The sequence below is a fragment of the Equus przewalskii genome, chromosome 3 (assembly GCF_037783145.1).
Source record: "Equus przewalskii isolate Varuska chromosome 3, EquPr2, whole genome shotgun sequence".
Taxonomy (NCBI): domain Eukaryota; kingdom Metazoa; phylum Chordata; class Mammalia; order Perissodactyla; family Equidae; genus Equus; species Equus przewalskii.
Genome location: NC_091833.1, coordinates 112,649,490 through 112,661,593, shown reverse-complemented (window position 1 = coordinate 112,661,593; position 12,104 = coordinate 112,649,490). Strand labels below are relative to the sequence as shown.

Sequence of the window (12,104 nt, the reverse complement as noted above, 5' to 3'; positions counted from 1 at the left end):
TCAACCCTGTCCCCAAGCACATCCACGGGAAGTCTGGATGCCCCCTGCACCGACCCATGCGCCGGAGACCGTGGGCCCAGCAGCAGCTTGCGGTCTGGTGCCATGCTGGGGAATCTGCCCACCGAGAGCTTCCCTTTGTTCTGGATTCTGGGCTGGGCCTCCCTGCTAATGGCGAGCGGAGTCCTTCCCTGCCGGTGGGTGCAGGACCCTGGGGATTCCCCCTGTGCTTAGGTGTAATCGCGGGGGCCTTGAGTAGGGCTGTTGTCACCTGTTTCCACCGTCGCTCCGCTGGTGAGTGCCCACTCCCGCCCTTGGTGTGTGGCGATGCTATGGGGGAGTCTGCTGGAAGGGGGAGTCTGCTGGAAGCGAGCCTCCTGCAGGAACTAGGCTGTCCGGGGGTCAGGGGTCGGAGAGTTTTCACCCATTTCCACCTCCTCCCGGGGGGAAGTCCGTCCGCCTTCCGATGTATAGTAGTACGAGACTCTTAGGCGTCTTGAGATGCTATCTGGGTATCCTTTGTTAATCGGTGAATGTCCAATTAGTTGTAGATTCGACGGGGGAGAGACTAAGAAGACCACTCACTCCGCCATCTTGGTCCCACCTATTAGCACACTCTTATTGCAATTGTCCTCTTAATTGGGTTGGTACCCAGTGTAGCTGGTTGCTAGGCTCAGGGGCGTACAGTTGTGATAGGCCTGAGGCCAACAAGGCTGTTGTCAGTTCTCTTAGGCGTGCAGCTGAGAGGGGCTAGCCCTTGGCATGGAGGCACTCAGTTGTTTCAGGCTTTGGAAGGTGGGGCTGATCCTTTTTATGGCTATTTGTGAAACACAAGTCTTCTGCCTCTGATAAGCCTCACCCCCCTCTGGACCACATACACTGTCAGCACAGTCCTGGTCCGTGCACGCTTCTCAACCCCCTGGAGTGTACCCCACCGCCACACTGCAGAGGCCCCACCTCTGTCCCAGTGCCCCCCACAGTTCACCAGGTCCTCACACAGGCCCTGCCCCACTCTGTTGCCTGCCTGTAGAGGATCAAGGCATTCAGTCAATGCAGGCTGAAAAGTCGCCTGAGGGCTTGCTGTTAGGTGGGGCCAGTCCCTAGGGCGGGTTGCCTGCCCTGGCTGAACTGGATTAAATCTGTGCTCTAGTGGGTGTGGCAGGCCCCTGGGCTAACAGCCCAAGGGATGCACCTCAATGGCCCCCACCTGTGTCTGTATCAGCACGCCTGCACCAGCTCAGAACAACGGCCCCCACCAATGTCTCAGTCTCTGGAGAGGATCCTCCTCTCGCCAAGATGCCCCCAGAGCCCACCAGGTGAGTCTCGTTTCACCAAAGGACAGTCAGCCTTCTCTCTGGTGATTTTAGGTTGCTGCAATGAGTGAGTTTGTGCGTGGGCCCTTTAAGACCCGGATCTTTTCGGCTTTCGGCCGATAGCTTTTCTGGGGTGTCCGCGCTGCAGTTAATAGCTAGCGAAGCCAGACAGTAAGACCCACCCCTCTCAGTTTGCCTGAGTCCGAAGGATGGTTATAGCAGTATTGCCCCCGCTCCAGACCTCACTCCTCCAGGGAGGGCTGCGTACCTTAGGTTGGCTCCCGCCTGGCCAGCTGAGAAGCTCTGCTGCTCCCAAAGGTGGCTTTTTTCCTCTCTGGCCGGAGTTACTGCCTCTTCTGCTTTTGTCAGGACTGTCGCTTGTTGTGGGGGTTCTTTTTATCCAGTTTTCAGTTTTCAATCCAGGGTGATTCTTCCTAAAATTGTTGTAACCTGGTTGTGTTTGTGGGAGGAGGTGAGTTCAACGTCTGCTCACAGCACCATCTTGACGAGACCCCCACCTATTACTAGATTTTTTGATGCTGTTGTAAATGGTATTCTTTTATTAACTTTCTTTTTCTTTGCCAGTATATAGAAATACAATTGATTTTTTTTTTTAGAGAGAGATTTTACTTTACCTTTTTCTCCCCAAAGCCCCCCGGGTACATAGTTGTGTATTTTTAGTTGTGGGTCCTTCTAGTTGTGGCATGTGGGATGCAGCCTCAGCATGGCTTGATGAGCAGAGCCATGTCTGTGCCCAGGATCTGAACTGGTGAAACCCCAGGGCCGCTGAAGCGGAGCGCACGAACTTAACCACTCAGCCACGGGGCTGGTCCCTACAACTGAGTTTTGTATATTGACCTTCTTTCCTGCAATCTTAATAAATACACAGATTTGCTCTAATAGCTTTTTTGTAAATTCTATGTAATTTTACACATAAACAATCATACTATATGTAAATAACAATAGTTTTACTTTTTAATCTTTATACCTCTTGTTTCTTTTTCTTGCTTTATTGCCCTGCTCAGGACCTCTAGTACCATGTTGAGCAGAAGTGGCTGGAGTGGACATCCTTGCTTTGTGATTAAGGGGCAAGGTTTTAATGCTTCACTGTTAAGTGTGATGTTAGCTATAGGGATTCTCTTCTTTGCCAGGGTTCTCAAAACTCCCTTCAAGTGCAGTGATTTGCTAGAAGGACTCACAGCACTCATAAAAGCTGTTAGATCATGGTTATGGTATAGTATGGTGAAAGGATACAGATTAAAATCAGCAAAGGGAAAAGGCACGTAAGGCAAAGTCCAGGAGAAACCACATGCAAGCTTCTAGTTGTCCTCTCTCCCCCAGTGGAGTAGTTCACACAGCACTTAATTCTCCCAGCAACGAGAATGTGTGATAGGTGACAACAGGTACAGCATATTGTCGATCAGGGAAGCTCACTGGAGCCTCAGTGTCCAGGGTTATTAAGGGACAGTCATGTAGGCATGGAGCGCCTGAGTAACTGACCTTAGGTACTTAGTCTGCAGCCCCTCCAGAGGTCAGACTCGTACAGCTTGGTCCAAGGCCCCCATCACAAATCACATTGTTAGCATAAACTGTCTGGTGCGGTCCAAGGCCACAGGTATACAAAAGTACTCTCTTCAGACAGGATGTTCTAAGAGCTTGGAGGTTATCTCCCAGGCACTGGCCCAGGGCCAGTTTCTTTGTGATGTGTAGAGTCAGAACACTCCCCTGCCCCCCAAAGAAGGTGGAGTCAGCCCTTTCCTGCACACTTTCCAGTCCTAGTTTGCTGAAAGTTTTTATCATAAAGGTATCTTGAATTTTTCAAATGCTTTTTCTGCATCAAATGAAAGGATCATGTGGTTTTCTTCTTTTCTGTTAATGTAGTGTATGACATTGATTGATTTTCAAGTGTTAAAGCAACTTTGCATTCCTGGGATAAACCCCACTTGTCAGGATGCGTTGTCTTTATGTATTGTTAAATTCAGTTTGCATATATTTGCTAAGGATGTTTCCATTTATGAGCATGAGGGTATTTGTCTAATTTTCCTTTCCAGTAATATCTTTATTAGGTTTCCATATCAGAGGAAGTTTTGTAATTGTTCTTTCTCCTCGCTTGTTCAGGTCTACTCTATCTTTACCTTAGTCCTCATCTTGGGGGAAAACATTTAGTCTTTCACCATAAAGTGTGATGTCAGCTGTAGATTTTTTGTAGATATGTTTTATCAGATTAAGGAAGTTCCTTTCTGTACACACTTTTCTCCGCCTCACTTGATTGCTCTGTAGCAGTATATAAAGGGATTCTTCATTCCTTTTTACAGCTCCGTGGTACTCCAGAGTTTATTCAGCCAGTTCCATGTGGATGGACATAGGGATTGATTCCAGGCTTTTGGTGTATTAAAGTTGAATTACAAAATTGCTACAATGTGCCTTGCACATACCTTTTAATATTATTGCTTTATCTTTGGGATAGATTCATAGAAGTGAGATTGCTGGGTTAGAGAGTAAGTACGTATGTAATTTTGCTAGATATTACCAAATTCCCTGCCAAAGGAGTTAACGCCATTTGGCAATCATACCATCAGTATATGAAAGTGCCTGCGTCTCCACAACCTGACCAACCGCTATGTCTTCAAACTTGTTGTTTTTGCCAGTCACACTAGGCAAGAAATGGTGTCTTAGTGTAGGTTGTAACGTGTTATCTTATGAGATTAAGCACCTTTTCATGTTAAACAGCTATTTGCTTTTGTTTTTCTCTGAACTCTCTTGTCTAGTGTGCTGTTGTGTTGCTGTCTTTCATCCTCTTTTTACTTTACTTATGGTGTTTGTTTTTTAATAGGTTTTATTTTTTAGAACAGTTTTAGGTTCCCAGCAAAAATGAGCAGAAAGTACAGGGAATTCCCATGTATCCCCTGTCCCCATTCACCCACAGCCTCCCCGATTGTCAACATCGCCCACCATTTATGGTATTTTTTGTCATGCAAAAAAATATATTTAAAAAATTTTATGTAGTTAAATTTAGCAGTGTTTTCCTTTATTGCTTCTGGGTTTTGAGTCCTGGTGAAGTTTTGTCCACTCCTAAGTTACAGAAGAATTCACCCATATTTCTCTCACATGTGTGGTTCATTTTTTATGTCCGTATCTCTGATGCGTTTGGAATTTATCTTGGTGTACAGTGTAAGGAAAGGAAACACTTTGATCCTTTTACCATGTAACTACCTATTTATCCCAGCCCCACTTATTAAACCTTTATTGTATACTAAATATCTATACACAACTGAGTCTATTTTGGGATTTTTCTGTTCCGTTTCATTGGTCTATCAATCTTTTCATGCTCTAATATCACACTTTCTTTTTTAGAATTTTCCTGGCTATTCTTCTCTCCAACCTCCCACCACATTTTGTTATAAACATTTTAAAACATTTAGCAAAGTCAGATTTGACAGCGAACACTGTATACCTACCACCTACATTTTACCATTTACATTTTACTATGTTTGCTTCTTTCACCCATCTATCCTTCTGTTTATTCATTTAGCCCTGCAAACATCAGTATACTTCCCCTTAGATGCTTCAGCGTGCAGATCGCTCACTAGAGGTCAAGATTTGTTTGCAGTTATTCTGACCATTCTTGCATGTTTCCACATGAATTTCGTAATTGACTTGTCTGACTTCAGGATGGGACCACATTATGGTTATAAATTAACTTAGGGAAAACTAACATCTTTATGATATTTCCTTTTTCTATCCAAGAATGTAATGTATTTTTCCATTTGTTACAATATATTTTTGTCTCTTTCAAGAATGTCTTTGAGTTTCTTACATGGATTGTGGACTTTTCTTGTTAAGTTGGTGTGTGCTGCAGTTTTTATTGTTATTCTTAGTTTTTTTCTTTTGCTTTGGCTGTTGCAAATGGGATTTTCTCTTTCGTTCTATCTTCTAACTGGAAACCAGGTACTTTTTGATGAAGATTTAAGTCATTTTTTTGTTATTATAAACAGTGCTCTGATGAATATCCTGTAACTATATCTTTGTGCAATTTGTGATACTTAGAATAGCAGATTGTATTTTCCAAAGATGGCTGCATCCAAACGTATCCCATCCCACATGCTCTTCTTGAAATGTGATGATGTCACTGCTTCATTGAAAAGGAGAGGTGAGGTCTGTGTTCCCTCCCCTTGAACCTGAGTGGACCATTGCAACTTCCTGGGCAGTAGAATATGGCAGAAATGACAATGTATGGCTTCTGAGGCTAAGTTATAAAGGCATTGAAGCTTCTGCTATAGTCTCTGGGACTGCTTGTTCTGGGGGAATCAAGCTGCCATGCCAGTAACACACTCACACAGCCCCAACAAGAGGAAGTGAGGCTCCTAGCCGGCACCACCTCATGGCCATGTGAAAGAGCCTCCTTGGAGGCAGCTCCTCCAGCCCCAGTCAAGCCTTCAGATGATGAGGTCCCAGCTGCACCCTCCTGAGAACCCCGAGTCAGAACTGCCCAGCCAGGCTGCTCCCAAATTCCTGATCCCAGAAACGCTGATAGATGGTGAATTGTTATTGTTGTTTCAAGGCACTAAGTTTTTGAGTGATTTGTTACTCAACCCTAGTAACTGGAACAGTTAGGAAGATTGTTATTATAGTTACTTTTTAAAAAAATTTTTTCCTTTTTTCCTTTAGGGAAGATCAGACCTGAGCTAACATCTGCTGCCAATCCTCCTCTTTTTGCTGAGGAAGACTGGCCCTGAGCTAACATCCGTGCCCATCTTCCTTTGCTTTATAAGTGGGATGCCCGCCACAGCATGGCTTGACAAGCCGTGCTTAGGTCTGCACCTGGGATCTGAAGCGGTGAACCCTGAGCCGCTGAAGTGGAACAAGCGAACTTAACTGCTGCACCACCAGGCCAGCCCCGATATCATAGTTACTTTTGAGAATTCTTTTATTGGTGTTGGAGAGGAGCATTTCCTAAAGAATCTTTCTTGGAACACTAGTCTTTTGGAAAAATTCTATGAAAATGATCCCTGCAATCAGATTATTTGCAAAAGACGTCCTTTTTGGAAATTCAAAATGTATTTTAGTATATTAAAGGCTCTGAAAAGTTGTAGCATAAAATACCTGTCTAGCTTTGACTCGGTTTTCTCAGACTCAGTTGGCCACAGAAGTCCTTTCTCATGGAACGTAGTGGGTGGAATCTCCTCTCCATGGAGTAGTTGTTAAGACCGTGGCCTCTGAGCCCTGAGGTCACATACCAGCCCAGCCATTTAGTAACTGTGTGACCTGGGCAAGTTTCCTAACTTCCATATACTTCAATTTCCTCCTCTGTAAAAAGGTCATTAATACTGGTACTTACCTTATAGGGAGGGGTGGCATTAAATAAATTTATCCATATAAAGTGCTTAGAAAAATGCCCAATATGTAATATGCCCTGAGTAAGTGTTAGCTGGCATTAATATCATCCTTATCTGTATTTACATTGTTCTTTTTATTTATAGTCTCTCTGCCTAGTAATATGAATTTATCATAGCCCTTTTTAGCAATCTGCCTATACTTTTCATAGTTCTAGGTGGATTCCAATAAAGCTATTACAAGGCCCATTGTTTTATAACTGAAACTTTTTTTCTCCTATTCGCCATTTACTGACAATTATAAAATGTCATTCATTCAACCATATTTATTAAACACTGAATGCCAGGCACTCATGTAGGATCTGGGGCTCTGCAGCAAGCACGACTTATAAACTCAAGGACCCTGCTCTCAGAGCGTGCACTCCAGTGGAGCGAGACAGACAGTAAACAAGTCAGCTAGCAAGGTCATTGCAGATGTCAGTGACCGCCATGAAGAAGACAAACCGGTGCTGTGGTACAGAGTAAGGAAGGGGCCTGTTTGAGAGGGGAAAGACAGAGAGGGCCTGACTCTCTGAGTAGGTGAGATGGAGCCTGGCCCTGAAGGTGAACAATACCACTGCTCTGGGAGGTGTCCTGAGGCAGATGCCAAGGGCAGAGGCCTTGGTTCCTGAGACAGGGTCGGTTCCATCCAGTGGATAGTTAAAGATTTGTGCTTTTATCAGCTTCAGCAGCCCGGGGTTCACGGTTTCAGATCCCAGGCACAGACCTACACACTGCTCATCAAGCCATGCTGTGGTAGTCCCCCACATACAGAATAGAGGAAAATTAGCACAGATGTTAGCTCAGGGACAATCTTCCTCACCAAAACAAAACAAAACAAAACAAAAAACAAAACACATACAGTGTTTAAAAAAAGATATTGGAAAACCAGTTTAAAAATAAGAAAAGAAAAGGATTTGTGCTTTTATAGTTAAATTACTTTAAGATATTTCTTATGTATATTACATAACACACTTGTGTGTATTCACCAATACTTTTCATTGGTGTAAAACGACCGGCTTCTGGATTTGTTGAACTTGGAACAGTCGGCTTTTGCTGCTCACACATTGAGAGTGGTGTCAGTACGTGGAGCGGGCTCGTACGTTCTCTTTCAGCACATACTGGCTGCCCTCTCCCCGGCGTGCTGTGGCCCTCACCCTGCAGACAGTGACACCAGTCCCTTGTGATAAGTGCCCTCTGAGAGCTGCGTTGGGGTGGTCACTGGCCCCAGAGGCTGTACGTCTGCTCCCTGGTAGACTGCAAGGAACAGCTGTGCAGGGGCCATGTGTGACTCCTTTCTGTTGTCAAGAAAGAACTCTGTTGTATAAGTAAATTTTATGACTGCTAATTGTTTCCTTTTAGATCTAAGCTGGAACCAGAACCAAATACAAAAACAAAAGAATCCATGTTTTCTGAGAAAGTTTCACAGAATCCTTCAAAAGACTCTGAAGAAAAGCCTATCACTGAGGAATATCCAGGTAAGTTAAAATCAAAGTCTTGCCTTGCATCTCTTCCTTATGACATGTTGGCAAAAATGCGAAGCAGAGAAAAGAAGGCACACAATCCCAGATATCTTGTAGTGTTTGTATTTGCCTAAAGCAAAGGAAACATGGAGGAACAGCGTTTTTTCTCTCACAGTCGGATCTTATTGACTGCTGCTGGGGCAGGGCAGGAGGACCTCCCCAGTCACCTGGGAGCTGGCAGGGTCCAGGAGAAAGGGCCTGACATCACTGTGTGCCAGTCAGGTGGGGACTGGAGACTCAGAATCAGGGGGAAGCGCAAGGGACTCAGGGGAGCCAAAACAATCTTGAGAAAGGAGAGCAAAGTAGGGGGACTCACACCTCCTGATTTCACAACTTACTACAAAGCTACAGTAACCAAGACAGTGTGACACCGGCACAAGGATAAACATACATACATAGATCAATGGAATGGAATTGAGAATCCAGAAATAAAACCCTGTGCCCACAGTCGACTGACTTTTGACAAAGGGTGTGAAGAACAGTCTCCTCAACAAATGGTGCTGAGAAAACTGGAGAATGCACCTCAACCCTTACCTCACACCATATACAAAAATTAACTTAAAATTGGCCAAAGGCCCAAATCTAAGAGGTAAAACTCTAAAATTCTTACAAGAAAACTTAGGGGTGAATCTTTACCCAATTTATGCTGGGTTCTGATGTGAACAGTGTTTCAGTTTTTAATTTTAGTGTTCTTATCCTTAAAAAACAAAAAAGTAGAAGCTTGACATAGATACCATCATGAGGACAAGTAGGAGACAGAGGGCTCCAAGGCCAGGAGTGGGATGCATGAAAAGTACGGGTGTTCCCATCTCAGAAAACACCGCCTCAGTTCCTAAAGGTGTTTTCAACCTGTCTTTTATAAATATGTCTTTAATTTATAAATTATATATATATATTTGTTATATAAAAACTATACATAAATCTGTCTTTTATAAATATGGTAACAGTTCTGGTAAAATCAGCCATCCACCCATTTTTTTAAACTTGCACTAAGTCAGGGATGACGTGGAGTTTTTTGTGATGATGTATCCCAAATACCCATCCTCTGTACACATGGTCTGCCTATCTGCTTTCTCTAGATTGGTACTGTCATGATGTCCTTTTCCCTTATCAGTCTCAGAACAAAAACTCTGGACTTTTGCTCATCTTGAGGGGCTGAGATCAGCTACGGGAAATTTACTGAGATTGAGGAAGAAAAGAAAAAGCAGCACTATTTGCCCTTGAGTACTTGGCAGCCCACTGACAAGCCCAGAGACACCGCTGAGACACCAGAAACAAGTCACCTTTAGAAACAGAGACCTCATTACAGTCTCCACTGCAGAGCATTCCCTTCCACCCACCCCCCTGCTCCCACCCGCCCCCTTGCCATACAGGCCTCTCTAAGCTGCAGCCCAGCCCTTCCTGAGAGCGTCTGCTAATGGTGTGTTTCATCGAGGATCCACCACATTTATGTTGATAATGGTCAAAAAGTTCTCTAGATTCAAACGTTCCTACACTGCCAGTCAGCAGGTCACATCCAGGTATCTATCCTGGAGTACACCAGTGTGCATGCAGAGCATGGACTGGCACATGGTACCATTATACTAGTGAAAAACCCAAAACAACCAAAGGTTTATCAGTGGAGTTATGGTTATGTAAAGAATGGTGTAAGCTTGCAATGGAATATTTGCAGCAATTTAAAGGAAGGAGGTAGATCTGTGTGGACTGACATAGGATGATCTCCAAGATACATTGTTAAGTCACGAAAAGCAAGTTTTAGAACAGTGTGTTACCACTGATTTCTTTGTGAAAAACGAACCACCACACACACAAAACTAGGTATTATTTCTGGGTTGAGGTGGAGGAGGCAGGGCATTGCCTGTCTGTTTGGATGTGAATATACTTAGATAAAGTCTATGAAGCTACATCAAATCGATAACGGGTTACTTCTGGGAGAGGAAGAGGATTAGGGAATGGTATGTCATTTCTAGTATTTTTATGTATATATATATAAAATTTTCTTTTTACAACCAAAATACCCATATATTTTACAGTCTTTAGAAGGGCGAGGGATGATGGGTGTAAGTTTAGAGGTAAACTGCGCTTGAAGACTGGTCCTGAAGAACGTCCATGTGGTTGCAACCACTGCTGAAATCACTGCGATACTGAAACTGTGCGTAGGTCCCCTCTACCCATGCTCACACGTGCACATGCAGGTCTAAACACCGTAGGAGAATCGGGCTGCCCTGCCTGAATATTAGCCGACAGATTGAATATGAACAAAACTGTCAGTTTCTTTTCCATCTGATAAACCAGCCTATTCTAAAATGAATATTTTACCTTCTGTCTATTTTTAACTTTTTTTTTTTAACAGAAAAGATTCCAGCTGAAGCACAACCTGAATTGGGAAGCTGGGGAGATGGCAGAGGTGAAGATGAGTTATCGCCGGAGGAAATACAAATGGTAAAGCTCCTCTCTGCCTCGTCGTGTACTTCCAGCTACTTTCAGTAAGAGTATTTCATTGAGTAGGGCGTCATCCTGTGTGCCCTGGCCCTGATTTTTATACCGAGTTTTTAAAATTATAAATAAATATTTTAGGTACATCTTTTCCACATAATTTCCTAATTCTTAATTTGCTTTTCATATGTTTTAAATTTGCAGTAGCATAGTTAAAGACGAAATTGCCTCGGAATATTTTTACTAAGATTAGATGTCTTTTCAGCAGAGTAAAATAGTCTTCTAAACTAAGTGAGTCTTTTATGATTGCTGCTCTGGTGCTTTTCAATTGTTTGAAGTGCCGGTGGTGTGGTACTGTGAAGGAAGCATAAGTAACGACGGAAAATGAAGAGAGTGACACCTTAGCTGCTCACACAGCTCCTGCCAGTTGCCTGTCCCCTGGCTGCTGGTACTCTAGTTTGTCATCCTTGGGGGAGTCTCGAAAGGAAACGGATAGCTTTGGCAAGAACCCCTCCCGGCTCACTTCCAGCAGTGCCTGTGCACAGCTCCCCCGGACCTGAGGCTTCCTAGGGCTGCCCGCCTAGCACTGTCCTCTGCCAGAGAGTTGACACGCTGGCTCCCACCTACTGCGCTTACCAGCGGCTGTACCTGACAAATGACGGCACCTTAATCTCTGCAGCAGTTCACAGCGGGCAGAGCTTCTAAGTATTCTTTTTCTCCATGATACTCTTAGTAATCACACTAAGAGGTGGTGGGGCCTTACCATCTCCTTTTAACTTTGGCAAAAAGCAGGAAAGTGTCTTGCCCAAGGTCCCCTAGTCAATAAGTGCTAGAGCTTATTAATAATCAGTTGGTAGATTTCCAACCCAAGTCTCCTTCTCAAGAAGATAAGTGGAGCATCGAGCCAAAGCTCTGTTGAGTGAGCCAGGGCTCCAGTCTTCTCCCAGCCTCAAGCCTCTCAGACTGAGGCATTCGTGCTGCCAAGCCCTTCTTTTCACCGTCATCTTCACATCTTACAGGACTCAAATGTTATGTCCTTGGAGATGTCTTCCCTGGCCACCCAACCTGAAGTGGCCCCCAGCCACTCTGTCCCTGTACCCCTCCTCATCCTCCTCCCTGCACTAGAATACAGGCCCCGTGAGAGCAGCATCTTGTCTGCTCTCAGTGCCTTCTTCCCAGAGCCTGGAAGAGTGTTGGTAACTTTTGTTGAATGGAAGAGTGACTCTGAGTATAATTTAAAGCTATAGGTGTTTTAAATGGTAAAGCAGAATCATCAGCAGGAACTACTAGAATATTCTGTCTAGTTTTAAGTATTACTATTATTATTTATACTTAGGAATACCTTCTGCATGCCAAGCCTTTTACATCTCGCCTTGTTTAATCTTCATAGCAACCCAGTGCAGTAGGAATTATTCTCCTATACAGTTGAAGAAAACGAGGCACAAAACCTCCAAAGCCCTCCC

The 12,104-nt window shown here is 44.1% G+C and overlaps 1 protein-coding gene across 13 annotated transcripts in view; it reads left to right on the top strand.

The window, feature by feature from the left end:
- The window catches only part of STX18 (syntaxin 18), a 128,114-nt gene that overhangs the window by 101,238 nt on the left and 14,772 nt on the right, over window positions 1–12,104 (top strand). For all 13 annotated transcript variants that reach the window (XM_070613259.1, XM_070613272.1, XM_070613268.1 and 10 more), the window contains 2 exons: window positions 8,045–8,160; window positions 10,559–10,647. In XM_070613259.1, coding sequence (XP_070469360.1) covers window positions 8,045–8,160; window positions 10,559–10,647 — 205 coding nt within the window. The remainder of the gene's footprint in view (window positions 1–8,044; window positions 8,161–10,558; window positions 10,648–12,104) is intronic.